The sequence below is a fragment of the Nannospalax galili genome, unplaced genomic scaffold, assembly GCF_000622305.1.
Source record: "Nannospalax galili isolate Female #2095 unplaced genomic scaffold, S.galili_v1.0 scaffold165, whole genome shotgun sequence".
In the NCBI taxonomy this organism is placed as follows: domain Eukaryota; kingdom Metazoa; phylum Chordata; class Mammalia; order Rodentia; family Spalacidae; genus Nannospalax; species Nannospalax galili.
In genome coordinates, this window is record NW_008352715.1 from 1,357,396 (window position 1) to 1,376,818 (window position 19,423).

General features: G+C 39.9%; 1 protein-coding gene across 1 annotated transcript in view; it reads right to left on the reverse strand.

The window, feature by feature from the left end:
- The window catches only part of Stk39 (serine/threonine kinase 39), a 331,576-nt gene that overhangs the window by 236,327 nt on the left and 75,826 nt on the right, over window positions 1-19,423 (reverse strand). The window contains exons 7-8 of the mRNA XM_008849922.3: window positions 5,188-5,296; window positions 701-842 (exon numbers count right to left, since the gene is read on the reverse strand). Of these exons, the coding sequence (XP_008848144.1) occupies window positions 701-842; window positions 5,188-5,296 (251 nt within the window). The remainder of the gene's footprint in view (window positions 1-700; window positions 843-5,187; window positions 5,297-19,423) is intronic.

Consider the following 19,423-nt stretch of genomic DNA (forward strand, 5'->3'; position numbering starts at 1 on the left):
GAGATACCAAGGATAAATATTAATTATAATATTTTAAGTGGTATTTCTTCACTGTATGGAAGTTGTGCAGATCCATCTTACGATTTAAAGAAAATGATAATTTATAAATTTAATTTCTAAAGTAATATTTTTCTTTTCTACGTATAAAAAAGTACAGACCATTAAATACACAGTTCTCTCAGGTTTAGGCTAGAACAATCACATTATGAGTATTATTGATAAATGGTTGTCTATTTGTACAATTCTTAAGAGCCAGAGTAATATTGTTTCTGAAACATCAGGCAGTCATATTCTGTGCTATCCATTTCAAATATTAGCATTATATGTTATAGAAGAGGAAGTTAGTGCCTCCTCCTTCCCTCTCACCACCAGGTCAAAAAGTTAACGTATTATAATGTCCCGGTCTTGTTTTTATTTGAAAGAGAGAAATGCCATTCAGTTCAATTAAGTACACCTCAAGAGTAATTATGTTGACTAATTTGTTAATGAGTTCACTTGGCGCATACTATATTCAGCTTTATTTCAGTTAAAGCACATAAGCCAACCCCAAGGATTCAGATGAAATGTGTTAAAATTTCTTCTTTTGGGGTTTATGTTTTTCTTTTTAATTAATACCAAACCTGCCTGCAACACAGACTTTCTTAAAATTCTTTACAAATGAGCTAAACATACGAAGAGTTGGATTGTACAGAAACCATACCTATGAATCTGACCATTCCTGTGCAGATAGTCTAAGCCTTCTAAAACTTCCTTAAGAATTGTTGCTATTATTGCCTCTTCCAGAACTCCATTCTTGTGCTCGCCTCGGTTGACGATATATTTGATGATATCCAACATTGAACCTGAGTGGACACACACAGAAGAATTGGAAAGGTAATTTTATAATAGATTATAGCTTAAGATCCCTCTGTTACAACATTAAATGGGAACATCAAAACAGAATCTGTTTACTTAATGCCAGTATTCCCAAAAAATATGAACAATTGAATGGCATCCCCAAAACCAGAAACACTAAATTTATTAATAAATTAGCAAGAGCACTTTCAGTATGAACTTAAGAAGGATTCTCATTAACAGTCAGTAACCAGGGAATGGCTCAGTGGTTAAAAGAGCTTTCTGCTTTTCCAGAGGACCAGAGTTCAGTTCCCAACACCCACATGATTGGGTGGCTCACAATTAACTTTAACTCCAGCTTTAGGGAATCCAATGCCCTCTTCTGGCCTCTGCAGTTACCTACACACACATGGCAGACACACACATTACATAAATAACAATAAGTCCTTTAAAAAAGTCAGGAACCAGGAGCTGGGGTTGTAGCTCTGTACAAGGCTATGATGGTTAATCTTGCCTATCAGCTTCACTGAATTGAGAGATGCCTAAGACATTATCAGTAAAGTACACTTCAGGGTGTGTCTGTGTGAGAATATGTCCAGTGATGATTGGCACATGAGGCAGTAACTGAGAGAAAAAGACCTGCCCTGAATGTAGGTAATATCACCCAATACACTGGGGCCCCAGATAGAATAAACATGAAAAAAGAGAAAGCCAACCAATATGTGCAAGTTCTACTCTCCTGAGTGAGTCTACTGCTGCTGCCGTCCATCCCATGGACACAGGCCTTTCAAAGCAGATGCACACCAGCAACTCCCCAAGGAGCTTTCCAGGTCTTCAGTCTCAGATGCACCACTGGTACCCAACTTCTAAGACTTCTGCCTCTCCAGTGTACAGACACCCATTGTAGAACTACTCAGTCTCTACTCATTTAAGCCAATGAAATTAATTTCTTTTATAATTATATGTGTATAGCTTATATATTTTCCCCCATTGAATCTGTTCCTCTAGAGAATCCTATTTTTAAAAGCTCCTACGTTAGATTCCCAACACATCTGAAAAATTAAAATTTTTTTTTTAATTTGAATGGCCAGCAAGATGGCTCATCAGGTAAGGGTACTTGCTGACAAATCTGAGGACCTGATTTTGATCCCCAGAATTCACAACAGCAGAGGCAGAGAACAGACTCCCACAAGTGGTCCATGTATATGCCATGGCATGGGCAACACACACACACACACACACACACACACACACACAAATAAACAAATAGTGTAAAAAATTTTTTTAAACTAGGTGTGGTTCTAGCAGCTCAGACGGTTGAGACAGGATAAGAGCCCAGGAATTCAGGAACAGCTTGTGTAACACAGTTTAAAATACATATTTTTAAAGAATACAAAAAAAAAAAAAACCCACATTATAGAAGATATCTTCTAAAAAGAAGAAAAAAAAGAGAAGTGAGGAACCAAAAAGACTGTTCAAGAGGCCAGAGGAAAGACAGTAAAGAACTGAAGAGAGATGAAGACAGCCTTTCCTGATCACCCAAAACAAACCTCTGCCGATAACCAAAAAACTCCTTTGTGTGACTCCAGCAGCTCTTATTTTCATCTGATGCTTTATGCATGGATTAAATAAATAAATACCTAGTGCTTCGTTACTATATACAGATTGGTATCTTGGGCACTGTGAATTCATGTTTCAACACACAGTTATTAATATCCTAAACCTCAGGGTTATTTTTAAAGCCGTAATTACCTGGGGATTCAACATTTCTGAAGAATTAACAAATGGCTTAGAATTTGGCTCTAGGCTCTTTATGATTAACTAAGAGGATTGAGTTTCCCCATCAGATATTATTGAACCAAACTAACTGCCCGCTGCCCCTCATTAGGAGATTCCATGTGGTAAAACATAGGGAAAAATATTAATGTATATTTCCCTCCTTGAAAAGAAGAAAGTATGTGTTTATGCATCAACTTTAAGATTTTCCGGGTCATTTAGAAAAACAATGACTCTACAAAACATTTGTTTTATTCTTATAAAATTATACCCTAACCAGCATAAATGTATTTCTGGCCTTCCAAAGGAAAAATGAACAAGAGTCCTTATCTGTCCATATTCCCCTGTGGAAGCCTGCTCTAAACCTATTCCTCTTCCCTTTTAATGCCCTGAGAGTCAGGGCTGGACTCTTACATAGACAATGCATTTTCTATCTGGTACCAGAAAAGAAATCAGAGATGTTCTCAAATTTATGAATGTGAAAGGCTAACTGAATTAAAGACAAACAGAGAATTTGCAACTAATCAAGGTCTGGGTCACCAGAACTTCCATTTTCTCTGAGGTAGTAGAAGTCACAAGACTCTCCCACACCCAGTTGTAAGCACTGTCACTCATGAAAGGAAAAAAGAAGCCCAAAGCTACTGATTCAGCTCTGTGAGGCTTCCTTTGCCTTTTCTCTTTCCTTTTTAATTAGAAGCTTAAATAGAAACTCAAAATAAATAAAATTTAAAAATCAGAGCTAAGGGAGGGGGGAAGAGCAGAACCACACCATCCCCGACTCCACTGAGACCCACATACTCAAGTCAACTACAGTGACTCTCGCCATCTCATGTTGGGCACTCTGCATGGTCTAAGAGATTTCTTTTTTAAAAAAAATAATAACTAATTAAAATATATCCCTAATTTAGTTTTAGCTGGAACTGGGTCTGAAGATTTAAATGGGCTCTCAGGGCTGGATAGATGGCTCAGTGGTTAAGAGCACTGGCTGCTCTTGCAGAGGACCTGGGTTCAATTCCCAGAACCCACTTGAGGCTAACAACTGTCTAGAACTCCAGTTCCAGGGAAATCCAACGCCCTCTTCTGACCTCTGTGGGCATTATATGACTATAGGTGCACTTATATACATTCAGGCAATACACTCGTATATGTAAATAATAAATAAAATATTTTTAATGGGCTCTGAAATGTGATTTTAACTATACTAGTTTGGGATTTATAGAGTCACCATAGAAATGTTCTCCAAAGCCATTCTTCATGCTCAGAGGTTTATACACCACAGAGAGACCAACACAGAAATGATGTGGGCTTGCTAAGGAAACCACTGGGCTTTCTAAGCTTCAAGATTCAGGACTGTAAAATGGAGGTGAGAATATTTGTAATGTAACACAGTTTTTAAATCTGTGTTTTTTGCAAGTCAGTTACTGTGTGTGAGAAGGAGACCTGGGAGGCCTTACATAACACCCATGAGTTTCAGTGCAGTTTACGAATAATGGAGATGGTGAAAACACTGTCCATTTGGGGACATTGTTAAGATAGAATGAGATAAGTAATGAATTTCCTTGAATAGGATCTTGCCACAGAATAAGTGTCCAAAATACTTAATGGCTATTACTTCCATTCCCTCTCTGATACTGAGATTGTTTTTAATTAAAAGCATGGATATAAAAGAGCCTTACAAAGTAAACTGTCATTAACTTAAGAGTTCTGAGACTAGAGACCAATATCTTCCCAAGTACAACAGAATGAGCATAGTGCCACCCTGGGTCAACACTGCAAGCCAATATGGTGGCATGCATTTCTCTCCATGTCAACTAAAACAAAATATACTGAGCACTCACAGGAGGCCAGGTTCAATGAGTGAAGTTCATCGGATGATTCTTTCTTCATGGGGTCCACACTTTCTGTACTGACCAATATGATAGCTACCAACCACTACAGATGGCTTTAATACGGTTGAAGTAACTTGGAATAGAAGCTTGGGCCCTGAATCACACTAGCCACTTTGCATTATTCAAGTCTATAAAACTCTTCCTTCATCACAGAATGTGATATGCTAAAGACTCAAAAGATGTTAAAAGGGACTTTAAAGAGAAAGGACTAGGCTGAAGTACAGTTCAGTAGAGTGCTAAAGTACTTGCCAGGCCCTGGGTTTGATCTTCAACACTACGAAAAAGAGGGGGAGGGACACACAAATAATGAAGAGTGGCCAATGATTTTGAAGAGAGTAAGTGGTGACTACAGAGGGGATGATCTTAGGACTTCGTTACATGGAAAAAGGAGAAACATCTAAGGTGAAGGAGAGGATTGGGGAGGCATCTGAGGAGACAGCATATTTAGGGGCCTGAGCCTCACCTAACCTAAGAAGTGGAGATACTTAATGCACGGAGAAGGGGACACAGAAACTCCAAAACATGAAACCAATTATGAAAGGCTTTGAATATTAAGGCACCTGGCCTTTCCAACAAAGCTTTCAAATCTGGGATTGAGGGAATCCAGTCTAACACCTTATTCAATATGTAGGCTCCCACAAAACATGGGGTAAAAGAAAATAAGCAAACAATAATGAAACTCACTTACCGCCACTTAATAATTTCATAACCAGCCAAAGTTCATCTTTGACCACAAAGGAGGTGTAATAAGTCACCACGTTGGGGTGGCTGCACTGACTCATGGCTTGAATTTCTTTCTGGAAGAAAAAAAAAGGAAAACATGACATAGTGCTATAACAATCCTGCCTTGTGTGTCTCTCCCTTTGGTTATCAGACTGTTGAAACAATGGACTTCAAGAAATTACAGTTCTCCCAAGACACTTCTCCAGGGAGAAGAAAAGGCCAAAGGCTTTCCAGAAGACCTTGCATAGGCGGCTGGAGCAGAGACAGTGGTGTGCTAGAGGACCATACCTGGGGTGGACTGCTTAGTTAAACATATCTCTTGCCAGCCACAGGACACAGAAAATTCATCCCAGTGTGTTACCTGAAGACCCTCAAGATGCAAGCCAAATGCCCTGCAGTATGCCTGAACTGACGTCTTGCCAGAGAGAAGCCTAGGCAAGCTACAGGACAACTGGGCCCTGGTGACAGCCTCAGCTCTCTACTTCTCATCCAAAAGGAGACACCAAAACTGTTTGTTTTTTTAAAACTGTGGTGGTGGAAAATGAGAAAGTGCATGTGAAAGTGCCAGAGTTATCATTTACCAAACTATCCAACTATCTGCCATGGTAAATAGCCCCTGAAGACCAAAGGAAAGGAGAGGTAGGGAGACAAAGTAAAATAAGCTTGGGAACCATCAGATGCAATGTCTCACTCTGAAAGAGACACTGCGAAGAAAAGCATTGTTAAAGGTTCTAAGACATCCTACAGTACATAAATGTCATACTTTGATTCATACTGCTCTGTGGGTCACAATTTGGAAACACTGCTACAGAGACAAAGTTTTATGTAAAGACATAAATGGGCAAAGATTAACTAAAACAAATGAAAAACTTCAACAAAGCACATTTTCTTGCAATGTTCAAGATCTTGTTGGTTTCAGCTTGGTTTTTCAAGACATGCCCAGGTAACTCCCATAAAGTTACAGTGGAATGTTAACTCTCACTTAAAGGTCCCTGACCAGGGATGGAGAGATAGCTCAGTGGTTAAGAACACTAGCTGTTCCTGCAGAAGACCCGGGTTCAAATCCCAGCACCCACATGGCAGCCAACAACTGTCCGTAACTCCAGACCCAGGGGATCCAACAGTCTCTTCTGACCTCCACGAGCATTGCACAACACAGGTGCACTACCTACATGCAGGCAATACATGCATACACAGAAAATAAAAATAATAAATAAAAAAATTTTTTTAAGTTTTTTTTTTTAAAAAAGGTACCTGATCATCACTGGTCATTTTCACAGTGCCATGGAAACACCGAAAGAATGCCCTCAGTCATCAAGGCAGCCTCATGCATGATGTTAGACATTCATCATGAAAGAAAAGAGCAACTCAACATTCTACTTTAAATACATTCTGTTATCGTGCTCTTCTACTTAACCAGGAGTTATCTCAGTTACCTGACCACTGCATTCCAATTTGGGCTATTTTGTATCTCTAGTATTTCCTAATCCTCAAATTACCAAAAAGATTGTGCATATCAGATAACTTGGCTGAAATACAGGAACATGTAACACATACATATACACACCTAAGCTATATGTATATTGGACGTGCTTCCTACCCAGAGCAAGCTCTGAAGAAGCTCACTCACTTCTCTATTCTCTCTGCATCATTCACAGAAGCATTCCTTCCTCAATCCCCTCAGCTCGTTTTCTAGATCTGACACTTTTCAACAATTCTCACCCCTTGAACATGATCTGAAACCTGAAGACCAGTTTGCATCTGCTTCAAGTGTCAGGTTCTTCTGTCATGAGAGACTTCCAGAGAAGAGACAGAACACTTCCCCAGTCTTTGCTTCTCCAAGTCATCAGCATCTGACCAGTGTGGATGTGGTGATGCCCCTCCCCAGGGCCGTGAATATCGGACAAGGTCCAACTTAGACAGAACGGGAGCAGAAGGTCTTGAATGCAGGTTTGCTCTGAATTCTCATGCCATAGTCAGTGTAAGAAATGTCCTAGCCTCTTACCTCTGAATTATTAATCAAAATGCACAATCAACAGCCAATGCTCATGTAAATAAATTATTTGACCTTGAAAAAAATTATGATTTTTATCTCCCTGCATTAAATGTCTGTGGTATCATATCCTACACAACCAATGTATCAAGTGTTTTGATATCACAGTGAGCAAATTTGTGTGTGTGTGTGTGTGTGTGCGCGCGCGCGCGCGCGAACTGTGTACCTTATCAAATTCTTTTTTTTTTAAATTAGGTTTTTGCAAATTTTATAAAATATATTTTGATCATATTTATACCCTCTCCCCTATCTATACCCCTCTTTTAGCACCCATCTGATTTCATGTACTCGATCATATATATTAAAGCCTATGGAGACAAGTTTTGTGTTCCCAAGTGTCCTTCAGTATGTGCCCATCCGCTGGAGCCTGGTTAACATATCTAGCACCACACACTTAAAGAAAACCAACTCTCCCTCTCCCAGTAGTTATTGGTTGCCAACAGTTCCTCAGCTAAGGTTGAGGCTTCTTATCCACTTCCTCCGTCTATGCTGGAATTTTGTCTGGCTTGAGCTTGCATGGGTCTTGTGTATGCTGTTGCCATTTCTGTGAGTTCATATGAGTAACTTCCCAGGTATCGGGAAAACTCTGTTTCCATATGGCAATCCACCACCTCTGGATCTTACAATCTTTCCATCCCTCTCCTGCAATGATCTTTGAGCCTTGGGCGGCAGAGGTTTGCTAGGTGTCCTATTCATGGATAAGCTTTCTACAATCTCTTATTTTCTGCAATTTGGCCAATTGTGGCTTTCTGGTTTAATCACCATCTGTTGCATAAGGAAGTTTGCTGGTGAGAGTTAAAGATGCATTTATACTCCTTCCATAAAAATCAAGTGGGGCTCATCACAAATCAGGCTCAACCAATACAACCACAGAAGAAGTGTCAAGACAGCTCAAACAAGGATTAAGGAGTTGGCAGGGGGTTTGCATCAGTGCTGTGGCTCACAACCTCCCATTTTTCTACCATGCAGCATCAGTCATTCACCACTTGGCCAGGGTCCTATCCCACACTCCCATCCCTTCCATGTCACTTCACAGCCTTCTCATGCAGTGGGACCTCTAATGCTCAATGGCATAATGAAAACAAGTCGCTGTGTCTGTTACCTGTGCTATCACAGAACCTAAAAGGGGATAGAAATACCCTTAAACGAAGAAATGAGGTCCTCTACAGGCCTTTCCATACCTTCATTTATATATTAACATTTGGTTTAGTTGCCTTCTAGAGAGGTTTTAAAAAGTAAAAAGTTGAAAAACACAAATATTTCATGAATTAAACAGTCTCACAAAATGATTCCCTCTAGACTTGGGGTATAGCTCAATAGAGCATAGGGGTCATCCTCAGCATCAGGAAAAAAGGAAGAAAGGAGGAAAGGAAGAAGAGAGGGAGGGAGCGACGGAGGGAGGGAGGGAGGGACGGAGGGAGGGAGTCAGTCTACTTTTCAAATAGTTGTGAGGCTGCTATTTGAATTCCCCTTGTAATAGTCATATCAATTAAGTTATTCACTCTTTCCCCAATGCCCTAACTTCATTCACATTATTAAGAAAGACATTTATTCCCCAATATAGTCATTTGTTCTTTTCTCAAAAATTGGTGTATTGCCCAAGAATGAACTAATAAACATAATGAAAACTTTTTGTCTAATTTTTCCTATAGAAAGATCTACTTCTAATTCCCTTAACTTGGTAACAACTCAAGCAGAAGTACTGGAGCCAGGCTTCTGAAACTACTATGTGCACCCTGGGGTCACATAGGGAGCACAGAAATGAGCAGGTTCTGCATGGCAGGTCTTGCGGAAGGCCTAGGGTGCGTCCTAGCAGGTTCCCCAGCAATGCTAATGTTGAGTCCAGAAACCCAGTTTTGAGTGGTAATGCTGCAGACTGAGTTTGGAGGTGAGCAGGTGTCACAGAAGAATGAAGGCAAGAGAACAAGCACAAATGCTGCCATGACTAGGCCAGGTAGAAAGACAGGCCCAAAGGCACTGCCTGGCTGACTGGGAACTGTAGAGAAGGGCAGGAGGCAGGTATAGAAGTAGGGAAACAAGTATTAAGACAGTTTAGATTTCACTGGGACAAGTGAAAGTTTAAAAATTCACAGGGACAGGGAACAGGATGTCAACATTGAAAAATCATAGTTTGAACCCAGGCTGTGGCTAAGGACATTCACAGTGACTTCCTGGGAGTCAGTGAAAAGGATTCAGATGTGTCATCAAGTGCACACAAGCTACGGCATAGGCTCCAATCTACTCGTGCACTTTCACTGGAAATGCACCAATTGCAAGTGACATTTCTCAGGAATGAAACTGACCCTAAGACAGGCAGGGTGGCCACTAAGGCACCAGAACCTGACACAACACTTCTCTATGGGGCCACATGGGAAGACAGACCAAAGGATACCCTAACATTGTTGACACTGCTGCTGTGGCTGAGGCACACCTCTCTCCTCTCTGCATAGATAGATGATGATGGATGGATGGATGGATGATTGATGATAGATAGATAGATAGATAGATAGATAGATAGATAGATAGATAGATAATAGATAGATAGATAGGATAGATAGATGATAGATAGATAGATGACAGATATATGATAGATTGTTAGATGATAGATAGATGATTGATAGATGATAGATAGATAGATAGATGATAGATAGATGATTGATTAGATAGATGATAGATAGATAGATAGATAGATGATAGATAGATGATAGATAGATGATTGATTAGATAGATGATAGATAGAGAGATAGATGATAGATAGATAGATAGACAGATGATAGATAGATAGACAGATAGATAATGATCTCTCCTTCCTCTCTCTCTCTCTCTCTCTCTCTCTCTCTCTCTCTCTCTCGTCTTGACAGGGTCTCATGTAAGCATGGCTGACCTCGAACTCACTATGTAGCCATGCTAGGGATGGAACACAGGCCTTCGTACATGCTAGGAAAGCACTGTACCAACTGAGTTATATACCCAACCTTACATAGGCCTCTTAAGTAGGCGTAAGAAGTTCAAGGGAGATCCTGAGAACACGTGCACGTGCACACACACACACAAAGTTTGCTACCATGAAAATATAAAAGTTTTAGACGACAAATATCCCACTGCAAAATGGAGAAATTAACATAGCATTTAAGAGAGATTTTCTTATACTGCTATATGGTCTTTATTCCCACACCCAAATTATTTCCCCTATAAACAGTACTGAACAAAGAGGAACTTCAACTAACAAGGATCTGATCCTCTAAGAACTACTTAAGAAGAGCTATACAGCCGGGCATGTTGGTGCATACCTGTGATCCCAGGTAGTTGCAAGGCTACCATCTTTTCTGAGCCCCAATTTCCCTTTCTATAAAGTGAGATTAGTATTACCATCCACATAGGAACATTATAAAAGGAACAAAAGGAGATTATAAACATCCTTGTAGACCATCTAGCACTTATGTGACATTATGTTAAAAGCAACCCAGGCGGCTCCCCTCAGTGACTCAATTACTCCTTTGTATTTGAGTGTCTTCATGTTGATCACTGGAGTGTTCCAGCCTTAAATGCACATAGTCCACAGAGTCGACTTTGGTAGAATGTTCACGTTTTCCCAGAGAAGGGACATCTGACACACTCAATGGACTTGCTGGCTCAAGGTCATTTGCCAAACACAGATGGCATGATGAAGAGTCAGGAGTCAGCTTTACTACACCCTTTCCATCTTCCCACAGTGCTCTCCTAACCATCCAGCTGTGTTTTGTTGACACCCCTTGTCATGCTCTATGAATCCTGCTAAGCTGCCTCAAAGACTTGAAAGAGTCTAATATCTACACATACAAAGGGGTCAAAAACGAGAAAAGAAACTACAAATTTAAAAATAGAAGAACTAGGAAAAACTTAACAGCCTTATTCTTTTGTCTCTGGCATCCATATTCACAAAGCTCTAAAAGGAAATAGATTTTGTTACTGAAAGGGAAGATTTTAATTGGATTCTAAGGGGGACTGGAGAGATAGCTCAGTGGCTAACAACACTGGCTGCTTTTGAAGAGGACCTGGGTTCAGTTCCCAGAACCACCATGGAAGCTAATAACCATACCTGCTCTAGTCCCAGGGGTTCTAATGCCTTCTCCTGACCTCTATAAGTATTGCACCACATAGGTGCACTTACATACATGTAGGCAATACACTCCTACACATAAAATAAAAATATTAAAATATTTAAACAGGGATTCTGAATTCAAAATATTAAACCATTTAACCAAATTAGCTAAGTTTCACATTTTGGGCAATCCTAAATTTTTCTTTACCTGATAATGACGTAAGGAAGAAAACCTTAGTTAAGGAAGAAAACCTACTTAAGTGCCAACATTATGTATAGTTAATGTAAGGGATGCTACTTCCAACTTTATTCTAAAGCAGTGGCTCTCGGCCTTGGCTGCACACAGAAATCACTGAGGAGCTTTAAAACTACCAACACCATCTTTGTTCTACAACTCACATATGTAGTGTCTTCAGTAATAGGGTCTTACCATCAAGTTCTAGAGGGTAAACAAGAGCAACAGCAATAGCTAGTGCTGTTTGAGGGTCTATGCACCTTCTTGGGCAACAACTCCAAAAGAGGGAGTCCATTCCTGACATTAGGCTATTTAATTGCTAATCTGTAGTGTTTGGTAGGGGGATTGTCCCCCTTCCCATTTTAGGGTAACTCCATTTAAACTCTTCTTACATATGTGTGTATATATATATATTTTAAGAAGCATCTAGAGTAGGTTTCTGCATGACTTTTTCGAAAGGCTTTAGTATTAGTTATCCCTCCCTATAAGCCCCCCTAGTCTCTACTCCATTTAACCCTTCCTAGTCCATTATTTCCCTCCTGGTACCTAACTAGTTTTCTGACCTCAGTTATTTCACTCAGGATGATTGTTTCCAACTTAGTAAAAACACTTCAGAAAGTAATTCTTCTGTTTTCATTTCCACAGTATCAGAATCATTAGGAAGGGAAACTTAATATTCATAACTAACCAAATACTGTAAATAGGATTTAAAATAAGTAAGACTAAGGGTTCAGCTGAGAGAGTGCTTGCTAGTACACAGGACGCCCTGGGTTACATCCTCAGCACCACATAAAACTGGGTATGGTGCTGCACTTGGGAAGGCAGGAGATCACAAGTTCAAGGTCATACTCTGCTAAATAGGGAATTTGAGGCCAGCCTGAAGTACACGAGAGTATCTCAAAAATTAATTATTAAATAAACTATCAATTTTGAATATCTGCCAAGAAATGGAAGAAAACAATTAGCAAAGTTCTTAAAGGGCCTATATTTCTCTAGCTGTCATTTTCAATTATAAAAATGTCACTTTGGAATTTTTAATTGTGCAAATGATATACTATTTATGAAGCAAACCCTTGCATCTTTTAGAGGAAAAGAACCAGCAGAGAAAATCCTACTCAAAGAGCAGTGTGTCCAATATTCTTTCTTTTGCCACTTACAAATGAATCAAAACTGCCCTTTGCCACTTAACTCTGCAATTATTTTCTTGTGATTTGGTACCTGATTTTACAGAAGTGTAGCCTAAAAAGGTAAGATTACAATGGGAAAGGCCTGGGTTTTTAGAAAATGGGAAAACCTTTTATAATGGAAGCATAAATTCTGTGTTACCCTTAATCAGTATTTGATGTCTTTAAGAGAGCTATTGTCAAAATGTAAAGTGTCACAGTAGCTGGAGATCTGGAAAATTCCTCAAAAGTACCAGGAAATAAATGTACCCACTGATGTAAGAATATACATCTCAGGAATAATGAGATTGGATGACAAACACAAACTTGTTACTCTGAAAAAAAAAAAAAAAACTCAAAGTAAAAAAAAAAAAAAGGAGAGCCATTTTTTAAAAAACTAGAGTTGGCTTGAATGGTTCAGTTCTCCAACAACAGCAGCATTCGTATATCTTTAGAATACAGGGGTGGGAGGGGGTAGTTCTAAGGTCACCTCATGGAATCAGATTCCAACCCAGTTATCCACAACTATCTGTTTATCATTTAAACCATTTGGTTTCAGCACCAAATGGTCAGGAACATGAGGCAAAACCTGCCTTCTTAACTATAATACAACTAAAATTTAATACCACAAAAATGAAAATTGTTTTAGTCAAACAAATGATGCATATTTATAAGCTCACGTAAGTTTAGAACTATAAAGATGAATTTTTTGGCATATAAGTAATTATTCTCTAATTTCTTGCAAATGTTTCCATGTGTTCATCCTATCCCATACCTGGGGTTCTGCCCAAGTGCAGAGGCTCCTCCCATCCCCCTCCAGTCTCCACCTGCAACTGCACAGCACTCTTTTGCAGCCATAGATTAAGCCATTATGGAAAAACCAAACCCTAAAGGAAAGACGGTAGTGACATGAAAGAAGATAGCAGGAAGCAGAAAAAGCATTTGTCTCAACCTAATTATTGTTCAGGTTGCTATGAAGATGTCAAAAGTGAAGTATAAAAAGGTGAGGTGTGGAGTGTGGCCCAGTGGTGGAGTATCACGCAACACGTGTGTGGTATTGGGGTCAATCCCCAGCATCAAAATAACAGATAAACGGCTAAATTTAAGTTCAATCTGAAATGCTTTCTAAATTTTCTCCTGCTCTTTATATGAGCGTCTGCTAGATAGGTCTCTGCCACTAACAACACACAAGACCAGGAAAGTTTCTTTTGCAATGTTCATTTTTACTTATTTTTAAAAATTTAGATTTAGTCATCTTAGCAAATAACTGTATAAAAACCTTTAAAAGTAAATTCAGTCAGTGTACTTAAATGATATCTGAAGAAACTATGATATAACTTTTAAATTTGATATTCCAAAAATGAACATTGTTCTAGCCAACCAAATTATACATATTTATAAGCTAATGTAAGTTTTGAACTATAAAAATGAATGTTCTGCATATAAGTAATTATTTTATAAGTTCTTAAAAATATTTCCATGTCTTTAAAAAAGCCTTCACAAAATTCTATTTCTAATCCTGCCCTCAATCAGACTATACTTGAATAATCATGAACACTAAACCATATGAAAATAATTACAAAGCTGAGTAGCAAGAAGCATTAGAAAACTTAATGGCTGCAGCCTGAAATGGCCAAAACACTACTACATACAGTGCAGTAGGTTCAAATTTTAATATGAAATGCTAAATGTAAAAGACTACAACGGCCAAATCAACCTGTCCCACATCTGAATAAACAACTTGCTAGTCATAAAGTTATTAAGTTCAAACAGATTGAAAAAAACTTTCATAGATGCAAACACACACACACACACACACACACACACACACACACAAACATACACAGAAATTGTACTGTTTTGAGGCCAACTTTAAAAGCTGGAAGCTTTTTAACCAGTATAACATCTTTCCACAACAAACATGACTTGCAAAAGTATCAGCATAATTCCACATTTTCAAAAACAGTACAAACAAGGTTTGGGTTTCTCTCTGTGTGTGTATTTGTTATTTTTAATGGCTCAATTAAAGGGGTGGGGGACTTCTAGTCAGAGGACCTCAAACATTATCACAGCAATTAACAGGGACAAGAAAACCTGCACTGGATAATAGTGTGGGGGTAACTATTCCTCTCAAATGTCCTTAAACCAGAAAATTATTCAGAGCCTTTTTTTTTTTCCCAAATACCCCACAAATCATGGCTAATTCATGCTTCTAAGGAGAGGGAGGAAGAAAAAGAGGGTGGAAGGGAGGGAGGGAACAGCAGACCAAGAGAAAGCAAAAATCAGAGCACAGCAGCCAAAGCACAATGTGTGCAGTGTCATTTCTAAGAAAAAAAAAAGCCTCTATTTTGTGGATGAATACCATTAGAGAGTAGTTACCTTTATGCAGGTGATGGAGGAAGAGAAAGACAAGCACCAGAATTTAGGCAACTTAAAGACAAAATTTTTCATTATATACACAGGAAAAAAAGGTGATACACAGAGCGCCCAAATCTACGACTTCGCAATCGATTTTTATCATCATAGACTTGCTCTACATTACATTATAAAGCATAATTTCCTAGTCATCTGCATTTTTGTACAAATGAATTTTAGAAGGTTGTGCTGTTGTTGTTGTTGTTGAAGAATTAAGTTTTAAAGAAACAGAACTTTGAGAAAGATGAATATTTGCCATCTGGTATAATTCTTTACTGGAAAGAGATTGAGATCCAAGGTGTAGGTGATTCCTCCACAGCCTGGGGAGCAGTTCTCAAGGTAAGTTGAGAAGCGAGCAGATCCTCTAGCCCAGGGACCCTTTTTCTGTCATCTGAGTGTCCAGCAACCATCACTTCATCACTGTGTCCTTTGAAATGACTTTGTCACACCTGCCATCCAAACTAAAATCATTTTAATAATCATTACATAATTTCTTGATTTCACTCAATTATTTTTCCTTTCTTCTTTCTTCTGCCCCCCCATCCTCTCTTTGTCTCTTAAGGAAACAAGACTTTAGCTTCTATGTAATGACCTCTCCTACAATTACTCGGGGCTGGAGAGATGGCTCAGCAGTTAAGAACACTGGTTGTTCTTGCAGAAGACCTGGGTTCGAATCCTAGCACCCACATGGCAGATAACTGTCTGTAACTCCAGTCCCAGGGGATCTGACAGTCTCTTCTGACCTCCGTGGGCACTGCGCAACATGGGTGCACTTAACTACATGCAGGCAATACACACAAACACATAAAAAAATAATAATTAAAAAAAGAATTAAACTGTATATCTGATATCTGGAAGGCACTGAAGTATGTGTAAGAATGAGAAAAAATAAATTTCAGTTGTCTGTAACTAGACCAAAGACACACCAAAAACATAGTAACTAAGTCAGAAGAAAAGTTAAGAGGCATAAGGTTGGGGCTGGAGAGATGGCTCAGTAGTTAAGAACACTGGTTGTTCTTGCAGAAGACCTGGGTTCGAATTCCAGCACCCACGTGGCAGCTAACAACCTCTGACATCTGACAGCCTCTTTTGACCTCTGAGGTCATTGCACGACACAGGAACACTTACCTATATGCAGGCAATACACGCATACACATAAACTAAAAATAAGTAAATAAATTTTTTTTTAAAAGGCACAAGGTTAAAGTCTAAAATTCAGGAAGTTGCTAGACATGGGAGCACATATCTATACTCACAGCACTGTTGAAGCTGAGGCAGGGGAATGTCAAGTCTGAGGCAAACCTGAGCTGTAGATCCCAGCTCAAAAACAAAAGCAAAAGCAGCTGATGAACAAATAAAGAAAAGCTGATGAACCAAAATGTTTGGCAGCCCCTGGATAACATCAAGGACAGGCCTCTGGTGGTTGGGAAAAAAAAAATGGCATGTTTATGTAGAGGCTGAAAGGGTGGATGGATGCCTTCAAAAAAAAAAAAAAAATGACCAAGTCTTCACTCATATTGGATTTTAAGAAAAGTCAAAAGTGCCCTAGGATACGACCTCAGCCTCCGAGGCTGGCATGAACCAGAAAACCAAGCTTTCTTTCAAGATGCTTAAGCCTCTGCCTCTACAAGACAACAGGTAAAACTGGCTTAGCCAATCTTCAATTCCTCTTGAACAGCCAGGCTTCCTTCCATGGGGAGCATATTAGTGAAAAGTAAGGTTTACTTAAATCTGAACTGTTTCTAAACCTACAGAGAGGAAAAAAGACATCCACTCTTCAAAAATCTCACCGCCACCCCAACCCTGATACACAGGTCAAGGGCTTCCCAAGTGACAGGAACCTCTTTATTTTCTCATCACCCTTGTTCAGGGTCTACCATCCACAGGACTTAATAACCGTAAAGTTAAAGTCCTGCTTCAACTAAAAATATCTTCCAGGGGTGATGAGCCCATGTAAACTACCATTTACACTAACAGCACAGTGGAAGTGACAAGTGTGGTGCAACAACAAACGTGAGGTAATAAAATCCTGAAAATGACCAGAGCACCTGTTGGAAACAGGAAGCCACACACCTTAATCACCACAGTCTCTTCATTCTGGAGGGTTACAATCCCTTACAGGCAAACTAGAAAACATGAGGAAAATTCAAACAAATACATAGAGAAAGCACAAGTTTAGAGTAGTTCAATGTCAGTCTCATCATGCCTACAAAAACATTAACTTTAGGACGCTCTCATCTAATAGCTGTTAATAAATGAAATAAGGCCTTTCATGAGCAGCCAACCGTGAAATTCCATATGCACACCTAAAACTTATCCCTCTTACAGACCAAAGCACATTATAAAAATTCTGTTTACACAGCTATCAAATAAACAAACAAATGCATTTTTAGGTCAGCAACTAACTTAACCTTGAAGAATTATTACAGAACTTGTTTCTACAGATAAACTTAAGTCAGCAATTATTTAGCACCAATGAGCTCATCTAACATTTATTTTCTTTCCTTCATCCTCAGAGGAGCTGGAATTGTAATTAGCACTTTGATGACTTGTACCCTTTTTCAGCAAAACCTGGAACCAATTCCATGACCACAGGAAAATGTTCTGTGAGGTGCCATCACATAAAAAGCACAGCCCAGGGTCAACTGTCCAAAACTGGTTTGTGTTGTTGGGAAAAAAAAAAAAAAAAAAAAAAAAATTGAAATTTTTTTGATTTTATGTGTATTAGTATTTTGTCTGCATGTATATAGGTGCACCCATGTCATGCAATGTTTGTGGAGGCACAGAAGAGGGCATTGGAGCCCCTGGAACTGGAGTTACAAAAGGTTGTTAGGACCATGAGGGTGCTGGAATTAAACCCGAGTCCTCCGCAAGAGCAGCCAGTGCTCTTAACTGCTGAACTGTATCTCTAGCCTCCAAATCCCCTATTTTTAACTGTTGGAAACCAATTCGCATTAAAACATCAACTGAACTACAACAAAACCCCAAAACATTGTGGCCTAAGGTCCTTAGAACAAACTGGAAATAGACCAGAAGACAGCTATGGATTGCTAGGGTCTTACTGTTCTGCCTTCGAATCACACCATTGCTCAGGGAATATAGTTGGTGGAAAGGATGCAGTGATGCTGCAATAGTCTTCAGTAAACACTGGGAGCGTCAGGAAAGTCACTTGCAAGACTGCATTTTTAAAAAAATTTGATTTTTTGGTCTTTTTGAGACAGGGTCTCCCTGTAGCCCCAGCTGTCCTGGAACTCACTATGTAGACCAGGCTGGACTTGAACTCACAAAGATCCGCCTGACTCTGCCTCCCGAGTGCTGGGATTAAAGGATTGCGCCACCACGACCAGCTAAGACTACACTTAAAAAAAAACTTTTTTGGTGCTAGGCATGGTGGCACACACCTTTAATTCTAGCACCCGGGAGGCAGAGGCAGGCGGGTCTCTGTGTCTTGGGTTAGTAATCCAGAGTGAGGAAGTCTGGGTTTGAGTCCCAGCACCTAGTTGAAAGTCCAGGTAACCAGCCCTGGCCCTAGGGTCCGAGTGTCTCGGCCCTAGGAAGGAAGCCTGCCATCAAATCTGGCACCTGAGTAGGAAAAGATTGAGCTGGTCACTCTGAGGCAGTCTGAGTGGACGCCATTTGGGAGAATCATGAGAAGTCTCGGGGGGTCCTGAAAGTGAGAGTGGTGAGTGCAGCGTGCGTCTGAGCAAAAGAAGGACTGGTCCACACGAATGTGATTCAATGTGGTGCGTGTGCTTGATGGTTGTGCTAATTGTCTTAGTGGGGGGGTTCTGGTTTTGTATTTTTCTCTATTTTAAAACCTTCCTTTCCTCATTTTCCTTCCATTTATTCTCTGTATCTCCCCCCTCTCTCCATCCCTCTCTCCGGCCACTGAGAAAGCCCCACGGGCATGGGTCGAGCAATTAAAAGTCACAGGGCGCTCGCCGCTGAAAGACTCCCGTGTAAGGATAAGGGGGTCCCAGGCATGAATCCCAGATAAATTCACGTCCCCCGCAGAAAAAAAAACTGGGCAACGACAGGCACCCGTCCACAAGCATACCTACTGGCTATCATTGTTTAGAGTGGCATCTTCACTTCTCCCTTTTCATCTCTCTCTCTCTTCTGTGATTTCCACCATGGGCCAGACTCAGGCCACTCCTAAAGGTTTGATCCTCTCTCATGTGTCGGAGGTGAAGGAGCGGGCTTTGAAATTGGGCCCCGGCATCAGGAAGGGTAAGTTTGGCACTTTCTGCTCAA